General features: G+C 41.6%; 4 protein-coding genes across 14 annotated transcripts in view; 1 reads left to right on the top strand and 3 right to left on the bottom strand.

Annotated features, from left to right (window-relative positions):
• Positions 1-176: 176 nt before the first annotated feature.
• Positions 177-11,526, bottom strand: phf24 (PHD finger protein 24). 3 transcript variants are annotated; one of them, XM_037265988.1, is made up of 9 exons: positions 11,044-11,526; positions 6,267-6,670; positions 5,195-5,380; positions 4,038-4,116; positions 3,564-3,766; positions 3,327-3,493; positions 2,551-2,583; positions 2,074-2,151; positions 1,397-1,493 (listed from the first exon to the last, which is right to left on the bottom strand). In XM_037265988.1, exons 2-9 carry the CDS (start codon positions 6,666-6,668, stop codon positions 1,397-1,399), a joined length of 1,245 nt encoding a protein of 414 aa, XP_037121883.1. In that variant the 5' UTR covers positions 6,669-6,670; positions 11,044-11,526. The 3 variants fall into 3 exon arrangements, with proteins under 3 accessions (XP_037121884.1, XP_037121882.1, XP_037121883.1); XM_037265989.1 differs by lacking the exon at positions 2,551-2,583 and having other exon boundaries at positions 177-1,493; positions 11,044-11,519; XM_037265987.1 differs by lacking the exon at positions 11,044-11,526 and having other exon boundaries at positions 177-1,493; positions 6,267-6,668.
• Positions 11,527-17,323: 5,797 nt separating this feature from the next.
• Positions 17,324-23,360, bottom strand: pigo (phosphatidylinositol glycan anchor biosynthesis, class O). Its single transcript, XM_037265650.1, has 11 exons — positions 23,178-23,360; positions 22,604-23,082; positions 22,296-22,439; positions 22,103-22,226; positions 21,703-21,862; positions 21,030-21,212; positions 19,377-20,958; positions 19,106-19,309; positions 18,735-18,919; positions 18,582-18,652; positions 17,324-18,334 (listed from the first exon to the last, which is right to left on the bottom strand). Exons 1-11 carry the CDS (start codon positions 23,189-23,191, stop codon positions 18,205-18,207), a joined length of 3,276 nt encoding a protein of 1,091 aa, XP_037121545.1. The 5' UTR covers positions 23,192-23,360; the 3' UTR covers positions 17,324-18,204.
• A 389-nt stretch (positions 23,361-23,749) lies between these two features.
• stoml2 (stomatin (EPB72)-like 2) lies at positions 23,750-26,170 on the bottom strand. The gene is made up of 10 exons (XM_037265651.1): positions 25,994-26,170; positions 25,574-25,726; positions 25,385-25,484; positions 25,246-25,304; positions 25,078-25,179; positions 24,856-24,990; positions 24,642-24,786; positions 24,446-24,525; positions 24,236-24,364; positions 23,750-24,172 (listed from the first exon to the last, which is right to left on the bottom strand). The coding sequence occupies exons 1-10, from the start codon at positions 26,033-26,035 to the stop codon at positions 24,071-24,073; spliced, it is 1,047 nt and encodes a 348-aa protein (XP_037121546.1). The 5' UTR covers positions 26,036-26,170; the 3' UTR covers positions 23,750-24,070.
• Positions 26,171-26,725: 555 nt separating this feature from the next.
• Positions 26,726-27,670, top strand: part of LOC119131228 (protein unc-13 homolog B-like) — a 34,577-nt gene continuing 33,632 nt past the window's right edge. For all 9 annotated transcript variants that reach the window (XM_037265482.1, XM_037265488.1, XM_037265490.1 and 6 more), the window contains exon 1: positions 26,726-26,959. In XM_037265482.1, coding sequence (XP_037121377.1) covers positions 26,938-26,959 — 22 coding nt within the window. In that variant the 5' untranslated portion in view covers positions 26,726-26,937. The remainder of the gene's footprint in view (positions 26,960-27,670) is intronic.

Below are 27,670 nucleotides of genomic sequence, written 5' to 3'. Positions count from 1 at the left end.
AACAGTTTTATGTTGTATTTTGCAGTTATTTACTAAAACTAATTTAATCTACATTTGTTGTCATTACGTATAGTCAGAATTTTGACTATGAGACATGGTTTTCATTTTAAACTGCACTTTGTGTCTTTATTTTATTCACGAAAACGGAGCAAAAACAGAAACACAAGACTTTCCAGGAGAGTTAATGTCATGCATTTATTTTAGCACTGTGACATCCCTCGCATGATCACATTTGAAGTCAATCATAATTTATTCACAAAGTCGAACTAGCTTTAAATCTTAATTACAGGCCATAGACACAGACACGAAGCTCTAGTTGTTATGCTAGTTGCTCATCAATCACTGTAGTAGCAATCTTGTGTGTATTTAAACTTTCATAGAGACATTTGTCGAGTTTCCCATGACTTGAAAGCCCCAGCAATTTATCCACATAAATGTCACAGTCTCTGTGAGGCGCATTTAATTGCCAGATATTTCCAATATGTTAAAATGTAGCTGGCAGCACAACAGGAACAAATATAATTAATGGCAATATACATAGTGATGGGAAAATGAAGCTTCAAATGTGCTTCACGAACCAGTTGTATTTTTCTCTCTCCTCTAGATGGCACTGTTGGTTGAAATAAAGGGTTTTACGAAATGGCAAGTCAGTGTGCTTTCAGCCCATAATAGAGCAGAGAATGCCGTCTAGAGGAGTCCAAAAATACAACAACTGCTTCATGAAGCAAATTGGAAGCCTTATTTTCCAAATGGGATCACATCCCTATTCAAACTACATTAGAAAAACAAAGATTTATGGATTCAAGTGAAGACAGTGCACATCGGAGGATACATGAATAAATATAGATTTGTAATGCATTGAGAATAAATTAGACTGGTGTGTATAGCAGCTCTATTTCATACATTTCTGTTTGATATATGTTCTCTTGCCTGCAAGGTCAACCTCCCTCACAGAAGCCTATCCACGGTGTGCCAAAAACGAAATCTCGCATATGCCTCTGAGTGGTGTGATTAACAACGGGCCAGCAAATAAACACAATGCCATTACAGTAGCAAGAAACTCTCATAAAGACATAATGAGGCCCAAAGAAATTAATGTTTGAAGAGTAACAGCCTGTCAAAGTAACGCACCCGCACGGAGAGGTTAGCTCTAGCCGGAGGGCCATTGAGTCGAGTGTTTGTCATTGAAAAAGCGCGAGAAGCCAAACAGTTCATGTTTATCTACCTCTCTAGGTTTTCAAAAACTTTCACACAGCCTCGTCTTTCCCTCTTGCTGTCACTGCATGTTCTTGTTGTTGTCGAGGAGGCCAGATGCTTGAACCGCTGCCTCTTCTCGCTTTTTGCTCGTCGTCTTCGCCCTCCTCCTTCCATTTTGTCTGCCGGGTTTCGCGCTGGACTATAAGGGAAGACGGATGTGCACGGCCGAACTATTGGGACGTGCGGCCAAGATGTAGATGGAACTCTCCCTGAGAAAGTCTGCCCAAGATGTCGGCCTATTGAATATAAACATGATTAAAAACACATAACTGAACCACTCGTATCATTTGTCCATTAAGCTTAGTTGAAACCTTTTGAAAATCCTTCTGATGTTGTATTAAGACAAAATCTATTTGTTCCTTGACCCATTTTTAAATAAAAACATCACTTTTAGTTTGAGGTAGCTATTTTTGGTGTCTTTCTTTTCTTAGAATTTCTTTCTCAAGATCATCCTGACATGTCTGCCCTCTTTCATTAGTGATGTGACAAATGCTACCAATAGAAAATCACATTTTGACAGCGTGTCCAAATGTTCTCTGATGAATATTTAGCGTGGCAACAGGCAGAACATTTTCCATCCGTCTGAGAGACGTATATATTTTTGGTAACATTAATTAGATTTATGCGAGGGGCAAAATATTAGACACACTTGGATTAGCGCACATTGCAGCTCGCCAAACTTCATTATGAACATTGTTAAATTATTCTTCCTGCACTGTCAAAAGAGAACATAAATGTTTTGTTTTCATCATTAGTGTCAAAATACAGTGCGTCTTTATTTATTTACTAAAATGCAAAAACTAGAAGAGTACAAACCTATTGTCATCAGTCTTGCTTTGTTCACTGCTTGAGCTGGCTGGGCTGCTCTCACAAATGGGCCCAACGTGACTTATGCTTTTGTACACAAGAAAAACAAGATGTAAAAAAACGCACAGAAAAGTGATTATTCATGACCACATTCCTTTACACTGCTGATGGGAAAATGAAGCTTCAAATGTGCTTCATGAACCAGCAACTGGTTCACGAGGCACATTTGAAGCTTCGTTTTCCCCGTACTTCACAATGAGGCAAGGAGCTAGCTGTCACCTGACTGTATGTAAAAAAAAAAAAAATGGCGTAGTCTATTCTTAATCTATGCTAGCACAGAAGTCATACATTCAGGAAAAAAAATATATATATATTTTGGGACTACTTATGAATCTTAAAATAAGAAGAGCATGCATGCTAGATATTGCAGAGGTGCCGAAGTGAGCGAAGGGAAATGAGCCGTGCACATTTCTGAGTCACACTCACCCGCAATTCATAGGAGCGCAGAGTCCCATGAGTCTGCGCGGTCGCACATGATGAACAGGGATGGAATGATGCATGTGAAATAAGACATTAGACCATATGGATGAAGCTCATGCAAGTTTGTCTCGATGGTGGAAGGTTTGATTTTGTACTACCGTAATTTTCGGACTATAAGTCGCGGTTTTTTTCATAGTTTGGGTGGGGGGGCGACTTAAACTCAGGAGCGACTTATATACATATATATGTTTTTTTTCACTTTTTTGGGCATTTTATGGCTGGTGCGACTTATACTCCGGTGCGACTTATAGTCCGAAAATTACGGTAGTATATTAGAGGAATACTATAATTGTTTTTTATTAAGAATTATTTATTATAATTATTAATTTTTTTATTTATACTAGTATATTAGACGAATCTTTTTAATTAATAATATCATTTTTTATTTTTTTATTTTTTTATTATTTTTGTCCACCACAGACATACAGATAATAATATGGCAGTGAGTAGAAACTGTCAGATGCTACAAACATACTCAGCTGTCCCCGCAGATATTAACGTGATAAATGTGCAGTCACAAAGACAGAGTTCATATTGCGCAATATCGAGCGTGTTTCCTGAAAGCGCTTTGAGACGAATGAATGAAGAATCAATACAGTAGCGTTGAATGCAACAAAGACCGTCTGTACTACCGTGTCCAGTTCAGTCAATGTATTCATTAGAAAAATGAAAAAAAATAAAAAGCTTTGTAGTGCGTGACGATGAGATGAATGTTTTCTCACCTCACGTTGCAGGACTGCGAGTCTTTGCTGAACTTGTCGAACCAAGACTGCTGGGCCTGCCGGCATTCTGCTCTAGTGATCAATCCGTCTTCATCCACATCCAGATTCAGGAACATTAACCGAGCAGCGTCTCGTTCTTTAGCGGTCAGCAGGCGGACAAGTGAATTCTAGCGGGGAAGCAAGAATCAGGTAATGGCATTTGAGACGTGTTGGAGTGTGAAAACACATTTTCTTTACCTCAGTGCGAAACTTTTTCAAAACTGCCAACGATTCAAAGTAGAGAAAGTCTGACCACTCCACGTGACCTTTCTTGTCGGGGTCCAGGGCTGCAAACTGGGCCAGGACTTCTTCCTCTTGCTCATCAGTCAGGTCTTTATCAAACTGCTGCTTGGATACAAAGTGGTGGTACTGCAGCAACTCGTCCGATACCAGGCACGACTCTGACAAGGCGCAATTAATAACACAATATACACCTTCATTAGGCACTGAGAACATTCCTCCAATTATAATGAACTCCCAATGACACATTTCAGACAAAATGAAATATCAGTTCCCTGTTGGTCCATAAAAGAATACGATCGGTCTTTAAGGATAATGAGACTGGGGGCAATCAAAGGCACGGTTTGACGGTTAAAAATAAAAAACGATAAATACTATTTTATGAAAAAATCTTTAAATGTTATTCTGCCTAAATTATATTCCGGAACTCACCTGGGATGATCTTGCACTGCTTAAAGGTCTCCATAAGGCTGTACATTTCTTCCTCCGTTAACAGCAAGTTCAAATTATCCTATAAGAATAGGAAAGGCAGGCAGGCGAGGTTATTTTATGGTTAATTGGCAAATCGGATAAGCTCTTTCACGAACCGTAGCAACCGAATGTGCAGTACGATATACATAGGTGATTTAATTACACAACGTCTTTGACACATTTAAAGAATATAAGTTATATTTAGACATTCCGGGAAAGGTGTCGTTACTTAAGGTTTATCTCGGAATGGATTTTGAAACGGGAAGTTAATATAAGGACAAAGGAACAAGGTGTAATGTGGTCTTGTGGTTTAAGTCTCTACTTGAACTTTGAATCAAGTATATGTGACATTATTCACAAGCTCAGGCAGAATCCAATGAAAGTGTCACAGAGTAATGAATGCACTGCTTGGCTCGTATTTTCAAGATGAATGGAATTGGTAGCATAACCTCCATTAGCCTTAAATATTGCTACCGAGTTGATACATTTTCAAGGCACATGCAAAGAAAAAAGCAAATGTATGAATGAAACGACAGTGTGCCCGGTATTAATCCTTGTGGTACTTTGTATTTTGTTGTAACATGCAATAATGGAAGATTTGCAAGGAATATGTGGGGATATCGATTTTAGACATTCTGATTTGCATAAACCATCAACAAAAAAAAGTGAAAAAAATTATATTGATCTTATAAATCCACATTTAAGGAATCTAAAGGAATAGACGCTACAAATAGATTTTAGGGGGGTGGCGGGGGGGGTCAACAAGTGACATTTAAGCGCTTTCTCCCTCTCCGAGACACAAATGTCTTGCGGTCTGCATTCCTCTCCCAGTGAAGCACCCAACCAAAAAAAAAAAAAAAAAGACAGAGGACCTTTCAGGGTTCTTTCACAGAGTGGCTAAAAGCCCCCCTAAACCGCCTCTGAGTGTGTTTGGCATTTGGTTTAATTTCCCATTGCTGATTAGGCGCAGCAAAGCCTCCACTTCACAGTGAAGGGTTCTTGAGCAAAAACACTTTTCGGCCTCTCACAGTATTCAAAATAGTTTCATTTTTCCAGCAGGATCAGCAAAAACACAGGTTCATGTATACTGGCTGATTTTTTTTGTTTTTAGTGCTTACACAATAATAGCAACTCCAGCCGGTAACTGTGTGAGCTGTGTCTCGCATCTCCTGCAAGGCCTCAGCACGAAGGTAGCCCAACTCCCTCAGGCAACCATCATGGAAAACCCGAGTGCAGATCCTGCACGGGTAGAGGTCGTCGGCCGTCCACACCTCACACACGTCGCACATCTCGTCGCCTTGCGGCTAAGGAAGAAAGAGAAAAAAAAACATGACATGTCAACATTATGAAAATCTAAGATATATTTTCTTTATTTCCTTATTATTTATTTAATTTATTTTTTAATTATTTTATTTTTGTTTTCAACATTTGCCGCCCGATTTTGTGCCCAAATTTAATTAGTTCACCTTCCCTGCCTAAATAATCACAAAGCAGGTGGAAATTACTACCTAGCAAGACGCGACTACTTTTTGTTAGATGGCTAATTAGTTGCGTTCTTTGTCAATTTCCTGCTGCTTCCATTAGCATTCAAAAGCTACCGGGCTGGCATCACGATTGAAAATAACCGCGTGATGCTTGGCTATTTCACGGCATAAATCAAGCACCAAACCCGTTTTTATCTCCTTTCAAATGCCACAGCAGCTTCAGGGCTTTGACTGCATCACTTCTCGTGACCTTCGTCTAAATAACGATGCCGTTTTCCTCATTAAGATGACATTGCATATTTTTTTACCGGGTGACTATAATTACACGGGAGCAGATTTAACAAGAAATATGAAAGCAAATAATTGGTAACTATGGGAACACATGCCCATGATCAATTGGGATTTCTGCCGCTGAAGGTTGTTGTGCTTTGGCTTCTGATGCTGGACCATTGTGTGATTGAGTTTTTGTACTTTTCAACTTTCTCTTCCTTGAGAATACAAAAAAAAAAAAAGCTTAAGATTTCCTCATTGAATCGCTTGGACGAGGAGACCGGATCATTTGCTGCTGTTGCCATGGAGACCGACACGGTACAACTAGCGCTTTAATCCTATGCCTCTCGGATTTGACATGTGTAAACTGAAGTCATTTTCTACGTATTGATCTGTCATGCACATATATTGATTGACATATTGATTCGATGGTCACCTGCTCTTTTTTGGCCAGCTCGACTTCTAAAGGCTGATCATCATCAGCTTCCCTTTTGGGCCGCACATAAGCAGGCGGCGTGAGCTGATGCCTCTTTTCCAGATCTTCAGGTTCTACTCCCTTTCCATCTCGTAACCTGGACCAGGCCTCCTGGTTGACAGAGGCCTGCTGAGCTGCGGACGAGCCGGTGCCACTTTCCGTCTCCCCGCCTTCCCCTTCCTCCGTGTTCTTCTCCTTAGCCCCGCTCGAGGTATTAGCTGGCACGTCGGCATCCTCCGCGTCGCCCTCCGTCGGCTTGACAATTGCCGGGCGGTCCTTGATGCCTGACTGGAAGGCTGAGACCACAGCGGTGCATCTTTGCACCTTGTCCACAGACTGCTTCTTTGACATGAGCACACCCATGGCTGCACACAGATGGAGAAAGGAAGGGACAGGGGATACTTGCATGAGTACTCGGAAAAAAGCCTGAGGCTCATGTAGTAAATCCATCTGTTATCCATTAAAAAAAAAAAAAACACATCAGTCCGGCACCATCTGAGCTTTTTCATGTTCTGTCTTTAAAGCGAAAGAAATATACTGATCCGTCTTCCGGGACTTGCTTCTTTCATTTCAAAAATGATTTGAAGGACTGAATAACGTGTTTTGGATGGTAATCAGGAATTGTGTCGGTCTTCACAAAACATAAGTGACCTTTTTTGTACTTGTGTTCTCACAATATTTCAGTCAGGTATTGTGTGAAAAATGATGTTTTATTATTTTCAGATACCGAATCATTGCCAGCTCTGTTATTTGTGCATCAACAAACCTTCATAGTGATTTCGATTTTTTTTTTAAATGTCAAGACCCGACGAGAAACATCTATTCCTTATGCTATGTGGAATAGGCAAAATTAATTTATTCTCCGGCTATTTTAAAAATAATTTCTTCAACAACTGCTAACACGAGCCAGGATTTTGTTGATCACAAACAACGTGACACCAATAAATAGTCTGGGAGGAGTTTAATGGCTTTGCCCTTCAAAGTCATTTCCAACTTTGTCTCAACTGTCGTTAACTAAATCCCATGAGAGAAACCTTTTGCCCTTCTTTTTATTGGATCTTGTAGAATACAGATACACAACTCAAAATTACGCCAAATGGATGAAAATTGGTTCCTCTTCTATAACAGTGTCAATTACAAGCATTATTAGGATGTTTCCCAGGTAGATGTGATTACATCATTATTTGGAGTGCACAGACGTTTTGTCCTGTGAGACAGTGAATTGTATTATTCGACAAAAAGGCGCCATCATGGATTGAAGCTTCTTGTGGGACATGTTTCTTTGCTGTGAAATTCAATCCCATCCATCTTCACTCCACATAAGTGCTTGTATGAAATTCAATCTCATCTATCTGGAGTGAAATGGGAGTCATTCTCGCTCTCTTCCTCCCGGGCTACCCTAATAGCCAACAAGCCCTTCATTTGGTCCCAGGCTGCCACTGAACTTTATAGGCTTCTTTTCTTTCTAGCATCAGGTCATGTGCCCTCACAAGCTTTCGCCTAAATTTCCTGTCAAGGCACACATTGTGCAGTGTGACACATGGCTTGTTATCCTCAAGGACAACCCCTCCCAAAACAAGGTCCAGTGAATTATGGTTACGATGCACACAAGCAGACTACAAAGTTGTAAAGGGGAAATTGAAGCTTCAAAATGACTTTATGAACCAGTGGCTGGTCGAATGGCAAGTCTGTGTGCTTTCAATCCGATGTGGACAACTGGTTCATGAAGTGAATATGAAGCTTCATTTGACTCACTGAGCGTGTTCAACAGTTAAAACAACAATACGTGATTGCTGTTTTAAATTTGACTGAAAGATTGATTTGCCATTACAAAATCCATATAAATATCTCCTTACTTTTTTTTCCATGAAAATCAAGCACAGTGAGAAGATTTTAATGTGTTTTGGTTTCATTGCCCAGGTGAGTGTTGGTGGGCGGAGCCTCCTGTGGCCACCTGGCGTGAATTGAGGTTATTTAGGTGGAGCTGAAAATGTCAAACCATTTGCTTCCCTGTGTGCGCATTACTTGCTTACTTCTGCTTTTTGAGGTAGGTTGTGTATTTCTTCTCTGTGAATATCAAGTGTGCTGACTGTTTTCGATCATGGCTGTTCGATGGTTGTTGTCTATCAATCAAATTTGATTTATTCAGCACTTTTCATACATGTTAGTAACACAAAGTGCCTCACAGAAGAGAAAATCAAGAAAACCCTGAAGACCCAGTTAAAAGTAGCCATGAAGCATTTAATACTTCGACTTGCACGGCAAGTATGACTTATCAGAAGCACGCTAATTTATGTTCTCCACACTGAGATGACTGAAGTACCTGCTGGACAAACGGAACCTTGTCATTTACAGGTTAACTTCTGAATATTAAATAAGACCTTTATGTTTGCCCCCCCCCCCCTCAAGCAAAATCTATACTGACAAAAGTGGGTCAATGCCTCTCTTTGATACCTTCATTTGTCGGAGTTCACTAACCTGACTGTCTGATATCTTTACTCTAAAACAGCAATTTTATTTTATGTTTCTTTTGCGGGTTGAACCAAAAACAACTGCACCGCTGATTTTAATGAAATTGAGGCATCTCAAAGTAGTTTTAAAGACACACTGGTTCCATATTTAATAGACAGAATGTGCCAAATAATCAAAATAATGCTTTTAAAAAGTGGCACTGAGGCTCAAGATTTATAACTGAGTCACAATTTGTCCAAGATTTGAGAAGGACGTCTTAAATGTGTCACAAATTGACGTGTGAGTGTTTCCTCCCCGTCCCAGACGCATCTAAATGATTTATAGGCCTCAGGTTATAAAAAGATCTGAGGGGAGGCAAGGGAAGATAGGATCACTTCTTAAGGCTGATAGATTGTGATGTATCCCAACTTGGGAATGTTATTTTCAAAGCTGCAATTCAGAAGATTTCGTTTACACTTTCCGGAAAAATATATGCCGTTAGTACATTTTGAAAGTGCACTCTGTCTTTTTCTCGGACAAACCTTAGCGAGAAGGCCAAAGTACAAATTCGATACTCATTGGCCCTCTTGAGTCCTCTCTGCAATTGATGGTGACGGCGCTTTCAGGATAAGCTTGGTTTGATTAAATATTGATAAATTAAAAAGGGAGGTGAGACCAAAGAACTCATCAAATCCCTCTCATTTATTTTTCTGAACTTGGCAGATATTTTTTCTGGTCTTACCACACTCTCCCATTGGGAATAGCGGTAGTTGTTTTTATGATGAAAAGTATTATGATTTAAAATTGGATTTTTTTTTTCAGTAGCCACAGCACGCGGTCTAACCCCACGAGAAATCTCACTGCCAATAGCAAAACTGGGAATTTATTTAAATCAACCCGTGTGGCAAAATAGTTTACATTTGTCACATAAATTTCAGATTCAATTATTTTTTGTTAGGGTTGACGTTCAATACTTGTGAATTAATAAAAAACATTTGATGTGAAATGAATTTAAAATTTGTAATCAAAGTGGGCACTCAGGCTTTGTACTCCTGACTGCTTTCCCAAAGCTGTTAGATGTCACTGGTATGTGCTGATTAGAATCCCAACCAGTGCCTCCTTTCATTGCTTGCCTGAGAGGGCAAAGGCCTTTTTTTTTTTTTTCTTCATGGAATCCCCACAAAGCTTTTCATGGGAAAGAATCCGCCCCCCCTTTAGCCACACAAGTAACCCACGGACCAGGGAAGCGGAGACCTGGAACTAATTACACTAATGAGTTTAGCCAGAGCCTTCTAGTGAAAGAGTGACTGGAATCATTAGCTGAACATTTAAAACATGCAGTTGTACAAAGTGAATTGAATTCACGATGCTTCAGAAAAAAGTCATAATTACGATTGAACCTCCAAAGTCGAACAAAATTTGCGCTCTAATTATTATTTTTAATTAAATAATTGCTTCCCAGCTCAAACTGTTGCAATCAAAACCTTAATGAACTGCACAGGAAATGATGTAACGTTAGAACATTGCTAATGCTAACTGTCATGAACTTATAAAGTTAATCACTGCAAAATAAAATGAAAAACAAAAAAGTAAAACGAAGCATTACCTGACATGTAGTTTAAAAGATATATTTGAAAACCCAATCCAAATAAAACACCAAAATGGCCGAAGAATTCAAATCTCAATACATGCGTAGTCTAAGAGACATCACATTGGCATTCAGGCGCCGCCAGAGCCGAGCATGCGTGTGTGTGCCAACTCCCAGAGTCAAACAATAAACGGCAGCAAAGGAGGATCAGACTGTGAGGAATCTGTCACACGCTGAGGCGTGCACTCAAAATTCCCTCAATGTGGGCAAGGATAAAAACAGCCTAGACTGATGACAAAAACTGAACAGGGGCTTCTTGAGATATGTTTTCTCCTCACCGCATCCCATCTGTGATATACTACAAGGAAGGTCATGCCCTCATAAAAAAAAAACTGTGTGACATGTAATTACTGTGGGTGTAAAGCCAAAACAATCCACCACCCGAGTGCATGCTGACGTAAATATGCTTTGGAGGCTCTGTGCTTTCTATGAATGAGATGCCTTTTACAACTACAGGGACTAGACACCTTCTACAGTTAGATAATCAACCCCATTGACATAAAAAGAAGAAATAATAAAGAGTGCAGGATCCCCAACAAAATGATTCCCAACTAGCAACCTGCATTACAATTTGTTATGTAACATGATTCAAAAAGGTTTGTGTGCGTGCGTGAGCTTGAGCAGCCCGACTGAACTCACCTTTAAAGGGGGGGTGAGAAAAAACGCCGTTCAATAAGGACTTGATCTCTCCGGTGCCCTCAAACTGGGCCGTTAAGCATGGCAGGACTTTGGCTCGGATGAAGTCTGTGCACCTTCCCGGGTTGGTTTTTTTTTTTTTTTTTTTTAATTTATTCCTTCGTCTCCCAGTCTCCGAGAGAAGAATTAGCAGCTTCTTGCCTCCGAAAACAAGAATTGCGCAAGGGTGGGGAGGGATGGGAGGGAGGTCGAGCGTGGGAACAGAGACTTGACTCGGAGGAGCAATGGACAGCTCCGGTGCTGAAATGGAGTTCGCCTTCCTTCCGTGGGCTGCTCCGCCAGTGCGTGTGAGCGGCCACGCAGCGCGTCGCCGCTCGCGTCAAGAGGAGAGACCTTGGCGCTGCTGACTCACAGGCAGCCAATCAAGTTACATCTCCCATTTATAAGCCAGAGTCATCCAGAGAACCCCCCCGGCCCCTCCCATTCCTCCCTCGACCTCAGTGAGACAGTCAAGCGACCACTGAGGTTAATAAAGTTGCGGGACGCCCTGATTGGACCGAAACAGGCTACTGCGACAAACTAATGACGTTAGGGAGGATGCGTCCTCAGCATCCAATTAACTTTTAGCACATTTTAAGCGTGACAGGTCAAACTGTGACTTTCTTTTTCTGCTTTTTCTCTTTGACTGTGTATTGTAATGCATAGTGTGTGCACAGGTCGCATTTTTTTATTTGGATTAGCTACAGCAGGGATTATAAATCAATGCGCCGAGGCACAAGTTTGAATTCAGGAAAGATGATGTCGCTTTTTTTCCATCTATGCTAACTAAATGCTTTTCCACTAGAGGGCGGGATCTTTTTTGAGAGTTTCTCGAAATTTCAGGGCAACAGATTTTGCAAAAAAAAAAAGTGTAGAAATTTTGCAAATTTTGCAAACAAATTTAAAAAAAAAAAGATAATTTTCAGCATCCCCACAGCAGCTTCTCTTTTGCAGCCACTGCATGCTTTATGTATGAACATCTACATGCTCAGTACCCCTCTGTGTCATTCTTAAGCTTGCTGGTTCAAATGGAGGCACCTTGCATTATTGATAAAGACGTAAGTGCACGCTGACCTGACAGTCTTGATGTTCTCTTTTCACAATTGGATGGAGGGAAAAAGGAAAAAGTTGTCCGTGGTGTGCTTAATTGCTCTCCCATGGACTTGGAGCACTGCAATCATTGTCCTTTCAGCTCAGAGTCATTTAAGGGCGGAGAAGAAGAAAAAAATAGGACTCGCAATGCCTGATTGTTATGTTCAATCAAGGAGCCATTTTCACTTTACATTCAGTCTTGCAAGGCTTTCAGTTAGAAATTACTCCATCCCAGCAACTGAAACATGTTTTATGCGCTAATGCATAAAAAGTATGTGTTCAACCGGCGGCAACGTGTCGATTAGCCTTCGCCGCACGGCTTCAGATTAGTCGTGATTGTTTACTCAGTACCACTAAGAAGCATAAATAAACATTAACAAATCGAGCAGGGCTGAAAAATACAGACTTGGGATTTTTCCAATCAGTGCACGGAAGACAAAGAATACAAAGTGACAGTAGGGTAATTGAGTGGAAAATGTGCTGAGCTCACTAATCACGGCCTTCGAAGATTATTGACAAATTTCCGTCCCATGTCACGTATCGACATCGTGCCTGCGAACGCAATTATCATATTTCACCCTAAAGACGTTTATTTATGTTTCCTCATAAATTATTCATTATGTACGCTATATGGAGAAAGGGTCCAACATGTTTCTGACATACTGTACATCATTTACGGCGTACTGAAAGATTCAACACACGGACGGCCTTCAGCTAACACCGAGCCGGATCAAACATGGCGTTGTTCTGTGCTCAAACATATCTTTGAGTCCCTTTGTTTCACATGAAAAGAATCTAATTATGTTCCTGGGGTGGACTGAAGGGAACAATGTTATTTTTATTCGTTGAGAGTTGGGCACTGAGCGAGCATAATGCCCCCTTTCATGTTCATAAGCAGAGATTTTATTGATCTTGGCCAAACACTGAGATGGTTTGCATTAATCAGGACTCGCTCGTTTAAGTGAATGTCTCGTTGGGATGAACGGCTCAAGTACAAAACGTGAGGTCAATCATCGTAAAATGTTCGTAAAATGATAGAATGGGATCATCTGTTGAATCAAACGTGATGCTAATAAAGTTTAGCATTCCATAATTTGCTAAAATGAATGTTATATTCAGGATTTTAAGGGGGGTGTAGAATTACGCAAGGTTATATTTTATTCCTGTGGTGTTATTGTGTTCAAGTTTGATCATTCTCAATATTTTCTTAGCAAATGGCACTTGAAAGTAGGTCGGCATGGCAACAGTGACGTACGTATAAGTCCAAGGCCATGTTCTCTGCACCAGTCTTGTTTTCAAAAAGCAATCAAAAGAAGTCTTTGTTAGACAAGTTGGTGTTCCATTAGTTGTACAACAACCCCCACAGAGTATATATAGTTGCAAAAATATTTGAAGTTAGATTATAAGGAATCTTGAGTGTCACGTTATTTAAATATTACTTTAAGGAAAGATTACTATTCCCAATTGCAATTATTATTCCTATTCATTTCTGAATGTCATGTTGTTATCAGCGAAGTAGATAATAATACACAGCTCATTCTGTAAAATGATTTATTCATATCAAAATCATTCACTACCATTGACGCATATAGACGTCAAAGTTCTATTTTAAATGTGCTGGCAGACAACAGGTTAACATTTTAGAATGATTCAACCCCACTGAAATAGATAACAACCGATGAACTAATCATCTCATCTAGTTTTCATTATCTTCAGATAATCACATGCTAATTTCATACCGGGACTGTCCTGAATGAATTATACCATGGCAAACTGTTACGCCTTCAAAATACGGCGCCATTTAATTCCAACTCTGACAAAAGCTGCCCAAACTTCTCAATGTCGGCGTACTCTTGTTTATCGAGAGAAGCCTTCACCTCTCCACACCTGACTGACATCCGCATCCTGTATCCAAAGTACAACTTAATTCCTGTGCACTCAGGAAGACGGTAATGAAAGGAAAAGCCATTAGCCCCCGAATATCATAACCACCCGGGCTCATTACCAGCAGCCACCCAGAGATTACAAGTCGTTTGATGTAATGTTTTGAGTATGAACCATATTTCCATGGCAATGGCCCAACGCGGTATTAGCGCAATTTAATATTTGATAGGATTTTTTCCTGTAATGGAAACGTGTTTGACATAATCTTGATGGAGGAACTATTCAGACTGACAAGTTGTGGTCAGCAGCCTGAAAATTAGCTCAGTGAACTTTTTCCAATGTTTAGCATTTAAACCCAATGAGAATAAGATGAAAATAAAAGAGCTGATTCCAAACAATGAGCCTGATATCAAAACCAGCCCGTAACGAAATTGTGTTTATGTGACATATTTTTTGAAAGATAACAAATGGCAGAATGGATGAAGGGAAAATAATAACTGTAATAACTTTAATCCTTTATTAGGCCCACTGAGGGGGAAATTAACTTTGATAAGCATTTTCTGTATAAATCAGATTATTTCAAAAATGTTTGATGTTGTGCAGAGCAAGAAGCAGATAAAAAAAAAAAAGAGATTTTTTCACCAGGGTTCATTGTGAAAGGAAATCGGGTTGGGTTCCTTTTAATGACCCAAAATAAACATTTTAAAGCTTAAATACAGTACGCAGTAATATAAAGGCTACGTTCCTTCACTAGTAAATGTCCTTCCTCTCTCGGCTCTTTTAAAGCTCACTAACTGTATCGATCGCCATCCCATCTGCAAGTGAGTAGTTGAGGTGAGAGAAGCCCCAGCATATTGTTTTGCACTCTCATCCTCCTCATGCTGTCTGTTGGCAGCAAACTGCTCCAACAACAACAACAACATAAATGTGATGGGCTGCTTTCGGCCATGTTGTTTCCAGCCTGGATGAAAATCTTGTTTACATGTCTCTCGAGTGCATGTGAGCCAAACATCAGGACTGCCAATAGTGTCATTTTTGTTTTCCAAGCAAAATCTGTATTTTACCGATAAAGCTGGGATGATTGTTCCGCCGTCAGATGACAGCTTAAGTACCATCTAAAAAAAATACACAGTGGATGAAGCAACATTATTTTTTAAATGTGAGCAGTTGAGGAAAGTGATTAAAAACAAAAAAAAAACAGTTAGAGAAAACATGACTATCTCTTAGGGACAATAGCAATTGTTCGGGAAGCCTCGGCTGCGTGATACATTAGCGAGCGGAGGTTGAAGATGGGTGCTTGGAGGCTTGGAGGGCGGGAGGAAGTTGAAGTGCCCGCCAGATTGCACAATGATCCATTATCTTAATGTGTTCTTCTTCCACACCGTGGCAAATCCCCAGCAATGCCCTGATCATTGCTCGGCCTGGCGCTCTTTAAAACGTTGCTATTCTGCAAAGGAGCTTCATTTGTAGTTGCTCGTAATGAGACACATTTCACATATATGACTCAATTGGTTCGAAGTTGAAGTGTCCTCCTTATCACACAGTTCAGAAGACATCTGGTGCAACTCCAGCAGCATATGCCTGACAGCTGTCAGTGGTGCTGAGAGTTCCAGAAGTCACTCCTTATATGCTGCAAACATGTAAACAAGGGATAGAAATCACTCATGAAAGATAGTTGTTTTTAAAATCAAGCAATCAGCAAAGTAAGCGAAAACTAATGCGAAATAAAAGGGGACCAAGCATTGAGCCCTGTGGAACACCTGTAGTTGCTCCCGAAGAAATGTTATTTTAGATATTGTATGATCCGAGCTAGAAGAGGGTTGTAATATTTAACTGAAATGGTCTCCAAAGGGGAGAAGCAGTTTATGGAGTCAAACACAGCAGTGAGGTCGAACACGCTGAGAATATTAAGGTGGCGGGAGTCGGAGGACAAAGAAATTACAGTGACATTTGGGGAGGGTTGTTTTTGTGCTGTCTAGTTTAAAAGTCTGGATTAGATTGTGCTTCCAAAAATGTGTTTTTTGTCTTGGGAAATTTTGCTAGCCAATCATAGACTAGGAAACTCTGTTGGGTAAAAAAATAAATAAAATAGAAGATAACTTACAGTGACATTTTTCGAAACAGGCAGACAACCAAAGATTTACTCGGTTTAATTTCACACGATAGGTGGGCAGGGCAGGCACCCCGTGAGACTGATTTATCCGAGACGTGAGTGAGAGCAGCAAAATTTATTTACTGCCGTGCTCGTCCGGAGCGAAGGGACGAGTAGAAGATGGAAGTGATAAGTGTGTGTGGGGGGGGGGGGGGGGGTGAATGAAGGATGGTGCACAGGAGGGACTTTAGTTTGGGCAATAGAAACAATTGACACTGGTCACATGACATAGCGATTGGCTTGGTATCCTTCCTGAAGATACAAGGAATAAATTTTTTTTTTTTTTGCTGCCTTATCTGTGATAAGAAGGCATCTGGAGTGTGCATGCGTGAAGTGCACCACTTGGAATTACGACAGACGCCAAGCAGAAAAGTGTTCCCTGAGAAGCTGAAGGAACAGCTGGGGCCGATTTAAAGGATTGACCTCCAAATAAGCCAGGAGATGTCTGAATTTTGTTTTTCAGGAAAAATAGAAGGAAGTAGCTTTATTAAATTGAATCAATTTTATAATGTATATCTTAACTGATGTTTACTTGAGATTTTTATCAGTCGAAATCATTTCGTACTTCACATCCAGGCCGCTTCCAACCTGTCGTGTCTTGTTTTTGTTCAATGCGAGATAATAGCAGACTTTTTCTAATGGAGTGGTGTTGACCGCACAGACGCTATTATCACTTCTTAAAGAAGAAAAAAATAAAAGTGAAAACAAGCCCTGCCAGTGAGTGCTTTTAACAAGCCTCAACAAGAAAAGTGGCTTTATTTTCCTGGAGCTTCGGTGTGTGTGTTTGTGTGGTGCCAAACGTAGATGCAAAGGTGTTTCGGCCCATCTGTGTTTCCCATCAGCGTTGTCGTCAGAGTTGGCATTTGACTTTTGAGATTACGCGTGACCTTTGTAGCACGTGAGTTAATTACAAAGACAACAGCTTGCACAGGTTGCCTGTCAATAAGCGAGACAATCCCTCACGCTCATCGTCGTGATGCCAACCAAATCCTTTGTAGAGAGTTATTCATTTTTCTTTTCATATTTGATGAATGAAATGAGAATCTGTCAGTATTTTGACACCAATATCTGGAAGAGGAAATGACAGTATTTCACATTTTAAATTAAGGAATTAAATGAAATGGGACAGATTTTATTTATTTATTTTTGGACAAAAGATGAGCTTCACTAATGTGTATAAAAGAGACAGTATGGAAATTGAAAACGTGAAAGTCCCTTGTGAATAATGAATGAAAGACATTGACTGATGGGTAGTAAAATATTCCATCATCTCCCCTGATCAATAAACATGTTCAATTTTTTTAATAGCACCTTTCAAGTATAAATAGTTAGCAGTGCATAAAGTTCAAGTTGACAAGTCCAAAAACTATTTTCATGAACAACACACGGAAAAAGTTTGTTTTTAGTCACTCGTTTTAGTTCTTCATAGAAATAAATTTGATCCAAAACACAATAACAACATGATTAAATCATAATCTGGGGTGAATTGAAGAAATGCAATGTTGGTTCAACCTGACCTTGACATGCCTTCAATATTGTGCATTAGCTTTATGAACGTTTAGCAGCACATTACACAAAACACCCTTGACAGTGATTCAAGACATTCTTAAGAAAATAAATGACTTATATATAAGACATCGTTGGAAAACAAAAGGCATTAAGATGTTAAGACATGTATTTAATTTGTAATTTATAAACTAAATAGTGTGATTATATTATTATTTTTATTTATTTTTATTGTAATTGTTATTTGTCTGATTACTTGATAGAAGAAAAAAAAATCATAGGGGAAAGAAGAAAAAAGAAAGTGCAACTCTTCTCAGGTCTTATATATAAAAAAAAAAGAAAAAATGCAGACTTAACATTTTAGCCTGCTCTTGCAACTTTCAATTTGTCAGTGGTTTTGAGTCTTCACACCGTTTATCAAGTGTCCACACAACTCCTCCACCTTGTTTATTTCTTTAATGGCATAGTGCGCTCGAGCGGCGTGGCTTTGGCTACCTGGACACTTCGGGGACGAGTCTCTCGAACCAACGTCCGACGGCCACGTCCACTCTCAGCACTAACGAGACGCCGAGCAGCAAACACACGCAGCTCACCAGGAACCCCGAGGCAGAAAACATAAACCTGAAAGTAGAAAGTCCAGGTGAACGCCTTCCGGGGGAACGGCACTTAGTTGAAATCGTCAGACATCTGTAACTACCAACAATATCTATTACAGCGGTCCATTACTGCGAGGTGAATTTGCGTGCGCTAATGCGCGCATGGTGGAAACCTGTGTAAGTGCCAGGCATTTCCATGGCGTCCATATCCCGAAAAAGCCTTTCAAAACCGGCGAGTCTGTGCGAGCGGGAAATTGTATTCGGGCACTTACTTGGGTGCGAAAATACCCCACACCATTAGGTGTCTCCTGAGGATGGCAGCTGCACACATTGAAGCAAAGACCTGAGAAGGAGAAACACACAACTAGAATGGCACGAGCAATTAAACATATTGTAACATGTATGAAGGAACTTTATCGCTTTACCTGCAGTCCGAGAATAAAAAGGTAGCGTGTGGAGAGTTGCAGGAGAGCCAAGCTAAAAAGTTGAGGCTTCTCTCTCAGTCTCATCTCCATCACCGCCTCCTCTCCTCCTTCACCACTGGCTTTTGCTGACCTGCTTCCTCTGACCTCGCATACCAGGGGCCAAAACAGAAGCAACGGACATCCCACTGGAGACAACAAAGCGGTAATTGTCCGGAGAAATTTTCAACCAACAATGCTAATTTCTGTATTTATAAGATGCCCTTTTTTTAAATCGTATGCCTTAAATGGATGACTTGCAGTAATGCATCTTATTTATATACAGGATATAGGAAAAGAAAAAATCAAGCAACACCATTTTTTTTCTGCTGTACCTGCAAACAGGATGTGTGAAGCGAAGGTGTTGAGAGTAACCAACGTGGCCGGCAGTAAGGTGCCCGTGTGTCCATCTGGGAATCCCACAAAGGCTGCTCCCCATTGAAGGGCGGGGAAGGCGGGCAGGTGACCTGTCGCGTGGAAGAACTGGGTGGCGGCCAGGGACCACAGCACGACAGGAGTCCAGGGCACATTGAAGCCACCTGAGGTAAAATGGTGTCATATTGGATGACTGCAGACAAGAGGAAAGTGGAAATGGTGTCAACTCACCAGAATTGACTCCGTGCAGGTCGCGGAGGCTTGTTGAGGAGGCATGAATGTGCAGCAGAGCCCCCATTTCCAAAAGTAGCAGCAGGAAAGACAGAGCCATGCCTTCCGGGTGCAACTGCAGCAAACCCAATCCCAGCAGGCCACAGAACAGAAGCAGCGGGGCGGAGTAGACCGTCCCGAGGCCGTAAGCCTCCACGGCAGGTCTGTTGTCCGCCTCGCCGGTTCCGCCCGCCTCTCCGTCGTCGAGCGAGCGGCGCATGCGTTGGTAGATTTGCGGGATGAGGTGGCGAAGCTCGGCTTGCGGGCTGATACCGGTGCTGGCTCGGTAGCGCGGCACGGACGTATTTTTCGGCACGCTTGCGGGCCTGTGTTTCACAAACACGGTTAGGGGGTCCAGCCAGATCAGGATCAGGCCCAGTCCCAGGAGGAAATAGGCGGCTCTGGGGATGATCAGCTGGGCCAGTTTGATGAGCTCTGTTAAGTTCTTGAAACCGTCCTCCGGTGAGGCGCGAACGGCCCAGTAGAGGCCCAGACACACGGAAAGCAGGGGTAGGATCCAGCGGGCCGTGAATACCGTTCCGCCCGAGGAGTTGAGGTTCCCGTAGTGGCGGAGACATCTCCTCAACAGATACGTCCACACGGCGAGGGAGAAAACTGAGAAGATGTAGAAAAGGTTCTTCACTTGATTGTCCTTCACTCGAGCGAGGGAGGAAAGGAAAGGGGACGGCTGGCAGTCGTGCTGCTCCTCTCGACAACCGTGGAAGAAGACGGAGAAGTAGAGACTTCCCACGAGGAGCGCGAAGAAGGCTAAGAGTGTCCCGCTTTCTTTTCGCACCGTCGAAGGCGGCGAGGGTAGTTGCAAAATGTGCTTGGAGGGATCTTGGTTAGCGGGCAGGAGGAGGCCATCCCAATTGAGACGGAGGGGAACACTGAGAGCCAAGGAGAAAACCAAAAAGCTTATGACCTGACCTTCTTCGACCACGTAGCTATTTGAGAACAAAGAGACAAAGTGAAGGAGTGTCACCACCATGGGTGGGGAAAGAAGATAACTTGAGTTCCTCCATCTTGCACTCTTTGGAGCTTTCGCTTCATTTTTAAAGGCGGCAGATATTTTGAATTGATGGGCCCAGGCCAGGAAGAAGAGCTCCGAGGTGAAGGCGGTGGCGGCCGTGCACCACGTTAACTCCACGTAACCCAATGAGAGCAGCTGACCAGCAGCCACGCAGAACCCAACAAGCAGAGCGACCGCAACAGGTGTCCTCAGTCGCAAGTGATTCTCTCTGACGAGCACGGATGACATTTCGGACACGGTGAAACACATCAGGCTGGCAAGTGCCAAGATGATTAGACCGGCGCCCATTTTGAGCCAGTTGAAGCGGGCCCAGGTGGCTCGGCACACGTCTTGGACGGAGGTGAGGTAGGCCCGCAGTGCCGCCGACAGCTCACGGGAGGATGAGCGGCCCTCTCTGACAAATGCGAGATACTCAGACGAGAGGTTTTCAAATTGATCCTTAAGCAGAGTCAGAATCTCCGTCGGGATGTCTTTGGCAATGGCGGAGTAGGTCATCAGGAAACGGCTGACCTTCAGAAACACAATACACACATACTTAGATTGAAAAGTAGATATTTATTTTGCAACCTTCTGTGCCAAACCTGTTTTGCGTTGATCCACAGCGCCTCCAACTGGGTGGGACCTGCAACTGCACCTTGTGCAGGGCCAACCGAAGGAAACATAGGCAGGAGAACTTGGCCCACACTGCTATATGGGATGGGTGCTCCAAGAAGCAGAGCCAGAGTGGGAACCAGGTCGATCTGGGGCACCACATCTGGTTCATCCTGCAAAGAGGTATATAAAACAGTTGCAACATCATTATTTATGGACTGTTCTAGACATTGTAATTTTCAGCCAATAAGGGCCATTGTTGATTTTTAAGAAAATTAAAGAATTTATGTCTGCAACAGGATTAAATTATTATATAATGTCCTAAAAGGCTCCCGATAACTAAAAATACATTTGTCTTGGTGTCTAATGCGGCAGATGTCTGATTATCTCCCCGCTGCTTGTCTTGAGGACATAATCTGCGCACAGTGTATATTCCAGAATGTGATGCTCCATTTAAAAAGCAATTATGTTAAATGAGTTCTGCATTTTAACACTTTGATGGGAGGTGCACTGAATTAATTGCTGACAGTGGAAAAAAACGACTACCAGCATCCATTGGCAAAGCGTAAACGGTAATTACTTTCTTTCATTGCCTCAAAATAAATTTTCCGGATATCTGAAAGAATGAAACAGTTTTATTCTCAGCTCTTAAATTGATCAGACCTGCGATGGGGGTCCAGGAAAGAGTGGGGCAGAACTATAGAGGAAGAGGGCCGCTTCAGTCTCCTTCTGACTTTCTCCTCCATGATCGCCAGTGTCTGTCATTCCATGATCTCCCATCACCACCAAAAGCGTGTCATTCTGCAAGTGGTCGATCACAGACCTGCAGGCAAAATGGAGAAGAAAGTAACTTTTACAAAGGCTTCTTTTGAAAAACTACATGCAAAAATAAGTTAAAGTGCAAAATAATCACAATGAAAGGAAAATGAAGCTTAAAGATGCTTCATGAACCAGTTTTCTTTTTTACTCCAGTCAAAATAAGACAAATGAGGCATTTTGAAGCTTCATTTTCCCATCAGTAACTTTACGCATTAATTAAATTCACGTTGCATCATTGTCTGACCTGATGACTCCATCCATCTGGATGAGCTTGTCAGCCATCCTTGGGTGATCAGGACCAAACCTGTGACCACAGTGGTCCACCCCGAGGAAATGAGCAACCACTACATCCCATTCGTCGCCAACCACTGTCAAAGCCAACAAAAAGACCGTTCGAAAAATATAAACAGGACCGACTACGACTAAACAAATCATACGGGTTTTGTAGAGATTCTGGAGGATGCCGTCGTCCACGGTGTTCAGGTCGTGCGTGTTAAATGAATGGAAGGGCAGAGAACGGTGGAACTTCTTTGGGAAAAGACTCTCCCAAGTGTCGTCGCCCATGAACACCACGCGTTTGCCTGTGAGTTGTTTCCAAGAAAGTTACAGTGGCATCAGAAGGAAAACAGAATTTCTTTGCCTTTGATTATTATTATGCATGCACATCCATCTATGCGCCGAAAAGTTTTTGTTACCATTACTACTATTTTTGCTTTGTTATTATGCATGTTTACACACTACTCACCTATTTGACCAAATTGGTGGATAAGGTTGTCATCCGTGATGGCCGTTGATGCAAAGTTATTACCAATATCTACAAAAGTGGGCAAAGACCCAGTAGTCAATCCCTTTATCCTCTGCATGGTGGTCGTAGGTGGGTCAGCACGAAAGGGGTACAAGCGACACTGGGCAGGCTTGGATGATGTTATCTCGTCAATCACACGGATCTTGTTTTCAAAAGGTTGTGGCGACGTGTTGTTGGGGTCAAAGCGTGTAAAGTCGATCCTGAGGGCGTCGATGATGATGAGGACAGCCCTGCGGAAACGTGGCTTTGCCCCGCAAAAGTCTTTCGATTCTCCCCTTGGCTCGAGTACGTCTCCGCAGGTGCTGGTACGGTTCACCTCCAGTCGAACCAGAAGGAATCCACCCACAAAAAGGTAAATTCCCACAAAATACACCGCACACACCCAGAGGAGCAAGGAGATCACCCGGAGCCCTTTCATCCTACAAACAGTTAAAAGACAAAATACGATTTGTTTCCATTCATGTTCGCGTCATCCAGTTGGAGGTCTGGGGTCGCCTCGCTTTGACACACTGACCTTGTGATCGTCATTCTGCCACCCCCTCCTTGGATCAGGGGGCGGACTTGACGGTTGTTGGGTTGGACCAGGGGTGTTTAGGTGTTTCAGGTACACACAGGCACGCTTCACCCCGGCCTCATTAGGACTCCGTTCGGGACTGTCAAGACGATAACCGGGTGTAGGAACTTCAAAGCGCAAAGAATTTCTGTACGGACATATTTCCGTGATGCACCATCTTCCTTGAATTTACCCCTTCTTTTTACCTTGCAGGAAAGATCCAACGCGTTTATTGTGTGCCTATGAGAAAATCTGTTTCACGCCATTTGTACAAAACATGTGACGATAAATTAATGTGTCATACTACATACAGGTTAAAGGGCTCGTTTGGAACTTTTCTTTATAACTAAAATGTGGATAATTGTCACAGTTGTACTCGCATTCAGAATAAAGGAATCCAAAGTTAACCTGGATCAGTGTCTGCAGGTTGTATTCACAAAATTTGTAATCTTGCATGAAACGAATTAGATAGGAAAAAAGCACTACAGTATCACTTCGAAATGTAAGAAATAAATCCATGGACAAGGGCTGAATACAGATGTGAAGGTTGGGCACAGTGTTTATTTACTAACCACAGAACAAAGGGAAAGTGTTTCCAATAAAAAACATTTTGAACCAATTTTAACCGAGTGAACAAAATCAAATTTTCAGCATTGATAAACCAAAATAGCTTGCAAATTAATATCGGAGCTCGTAACTTCCAGAAAACAAAGGTAAATCATAAACATGACACGCATCCAAAAGTCACTGTCATCAAAATAATTGCTGATGTGACACTCGGTGAAAATTCCACTCGTGCAACTCCAAGTTTTAGACATCCAACTGCTTTGTGAGTTCATTGATTGTGTCCTGTGCTATTTTGATTCTGGCTGATTCAAAACATCTTCACTCTCCTCCACTTGTGCTGGTGGGATCTTTGGCGTTGCCTTTGCTAATGTACCATAAACAGCCATGGCCTACGGGCGGGAAAACACCATGAGTAATATCACAATTTCAGAAACCATTGTGTCTGTTCATACCTGCGTGACCATGCTGCTAACGTCCCCTGCATTTGACGGGAGAAGGACAGTGTTGGACTCTTTGGCGAGCTTGGAAAATGCCAACACGTACTGCTCGGCCACGCTGAGTGAGGCTGCCGCATTTCCATTCTGCGAGATAAAAATAACAGAGAGGTTTGAAATTGAGATGACCCAATGCAAAGACTAACCCAAAAAGATAATATTCTTCACCTGCTCGGCGAGGGCATCGGATAGAAGACGGATGGCCTTGGCTTTGGCTTCAGCTTTGGCTAAGACTGCTTGGGCTTCACCTGGAGACAAATAGTTTTGGTAAAACAAATTAATTCAAAATTATTTTAATTATTCAGCAAATTATTATTGACATTAAAAAAAACACTTTAACCAAAAAGCGAATATGGAAGCTAACCGGCCGCTTGGTTGATCTGTTCCGCCTTTTCACCCTCCGATGCAAGAATTTGAGCTTGTTTTTGTCCTTCTGCAACATTAATGGCCGATTCCCTCATTCCCTCGGACTCCAGCACTGTGGCTCTCTTCTTGCGTTCAGCCTCCACCTACGGAACATTGCGCATGGTCAACAGTTAATTTCTAGATGAATAGTAAGTTTCAAATGTCCACCTCACCTGCATTTGCATAGATTCCTTCACACGAGGTGGAACGTGAATGTCTTTAATTTCATACCGCAAGCAACGGATTCCCCACTCGTCTGAGGCTTGGTTGATGGAGTGAACAATGTTGGAGTTAAGGGACTCTCTTTCCTTAAGGGGAAACAATATAGATTATTCTCATGTCCTTGTTTAAAGGTGGGACACAAACAAGGTGAGATCTAACGGCCGGTTGATTACCCTGAACACTTTGTCCAGTGTGAGTTTTCCCAATTCTGAACGCATGGTGGTCTGTGCCAGCTGCGTGACGGCATATTCAGGATCCTCAACACCATAACTAGCCTGGAATTATCAAAATAATTAAAATAGAACCAGAAATAAATGGTCACATCCATTTTAATATCTTACTTTGAAAGGGTCCAGGATCCTTAAATACAGAACTCCATCAATCTGTAGCGTTACATTATCTGCAAAACAAATTTCAATTACAAAATACCCAAACCAATTTCATACAAGTTTTCACAAAGTAAAAGACTAAATGACTGACCTAAAGATACTGCAGACTGCTCGGGGACATCAATGACAATTTCTTTGAGGCTTTGCACATAGCGGATTCGGTCAAGTATAGGTATGAGGAAATTTAACCCCTAGAGGAGGTCAACCAGGAGAGCATTAGGAAATGCAATGCACATTCTTTTCACATATTTTAAGATTGGACAAAATAGGTGAAACATACCGGTTCGAGGATGCGATGGAAACGACCCATTCTCTCCACCACCCATGCTTCCTGCTGGGGCACAAACAGAACCACCGTGTTCATCGGCAGACTGGACGCCCATCGTTGCTGAACTGGGGACACCCACAACCTTGGCACTGTTTGTCGGCTTTGCTAGAAAACACAAACACACACATATGTATATAAATATAGATTCATAGATGAATACTATGCATTAGTACTACTAGTATTAAATATATGCACAATACAGTTACATAGATACATATATACTACTCAAATATATTAATTCCTAACTAATTAGATATTGAGCATGGTGACAAAATAAAATACTTCACTCATTGATAAGTTGATCGTCTCGCGTTCACCACAAGTAAATGAATGACCAGTAAACACAGGAAATGCGCTATGATTAGAATTTACCTGGAGAAGAGACCCGCCGGTGCGAAACAGTGTTCGTATCATTATGTAAACTGAAAGGGAATGAAGGAATTAGGCTATGTAACTAGAATTTTTAAATGTAACGAGACTCCGATCGTAGAAACTCGCCACTCATCTGTGACTGACCTATCAGGAAAGTTACATCATTGGTGCAACGGTAGAAAGTCCGCCACTACGAGAAACAAGGTGGCGTCTATAGTTCCTATTAGTTCGCAGCAACATCAAAGTCAAGAAATAAAAACATAAAGGATATAGATTGCAGAAAAAAATATATTATTTTTGATTAATTAGCCAGCAAATACTTTGATTTTATATAGCTGTCAACACCCGGATGTGTTTTTCGCCCTTTTACTCTCAGTTTAATGTAGTACATAATTTTAAGCACGTAGAGGCGCCATTGAGTTTATTTTGATGTTTTCGGACTTTTCATGAGATTTAATATTTTAAGTTTTTTAATGCATGACTTGTGTGTATCGTACTTTATGCCATAATTAATTAAAACCTTGTTTCATTTAGGGTGATAAATCCAGATTTATTCAGACATTGCCTGCATCACCTGTTTCTTTCCGCGAAACAGCTCTAGGATCATTGGTCAGAGTTATTTGACAGATCACGCCTTTTGTCTAAATAACGAGTGCCTATTGGCTATACAAGACGCTACTCAACTGTTTTTATTCTCCTGTCCCCGCCCTCTGTTTGCTCAAATTGACAGCAAGTCGGTTGCATGAAGATACTTTTAATAGTCGTGCAGTTTGATTGCTCCCCTGTCGGGAAAGCACCTGCAATTTGCCTTACGCAAAAACATCTACGATTACGATAATGAATTAATAGCGGCGTACCATGTTGTCACACTCGCTTAAATATTGTCAAGCGTCTGCTTTCTTTCCAAAGTGAGTGAAACTACTGGATTGGTGTTGGAAGCGCTCATGTCGTTACTTTGTGTAAGAGGTAAGTTTTGCTTAAACTAGGTCAAAACCTGCTTTATGTCATGAAGCGGCACAGCGCTTCACTGCACTTAATCTTGACATGTTGATAAAAACTGTCCGGGTTTCTGAAAAAAATAGTTTCTATTTGTGGCGTTTTGGAATATAGCATTATTATTACAGCTATTTTGGGCAAGCGTTTGTATTTTGTTGATTTGCACAATGAAACATATGTTTGCATGAAGGCTAAAAAGTCCCGATAAAGAGCATTTTGCAGTTGTAAATCATATTATGCAATAATCAATGTGTCAGGCTGCTCTCCATTTTGATCCACTTCCACTAGGATGCCAAACAAAAGTACTGTATGGAGGATTAAGGTCGTATAGGGGAAACAAAAACCACAAAATTACAATTTTAATTATATTAGACCAAAATGGTCTATTCATTGGTGCAAAGGTTTTGTATTTCAGTTATCAGTCTTATTTATAGGGGGGAAAAAAGTCATGGATGAAACTCTAGTTCCAGGTTGTTGGCATTAGTCAGGATAGACTTCCTTACAGGATGATGAAGCATGTGCAGGTCGCCATCTTTCACCCGATTGTCTATTCATGATGTGACATTTGGTAGACTGTCCCCTAGGGTCAATGTTTGTGCAACGTGCTCAAAGTGAATCCTTGTAATCAAGAGCCATTGTTTGCAGTTGGGACCATGTTCTGTATTTGAGTGTCACCAATTG

Source organism: Syngnathus acus, chromosome 12 (assembly GCF_901709675.1).
Source record: "Syngnathus acus chromosome 12, fSynAcu1.2, whole genome shotgun sequence".
Lineage (NCBI taxonomy): Eukaryota > Metazoa > Chordata > Actinopteri > Syngnathiformes > Syngnathidae > Syngnathus > Syngnathus acus.
This window is presented reverse-complemented; position numbering and strand designations above follow the sequence as displayed.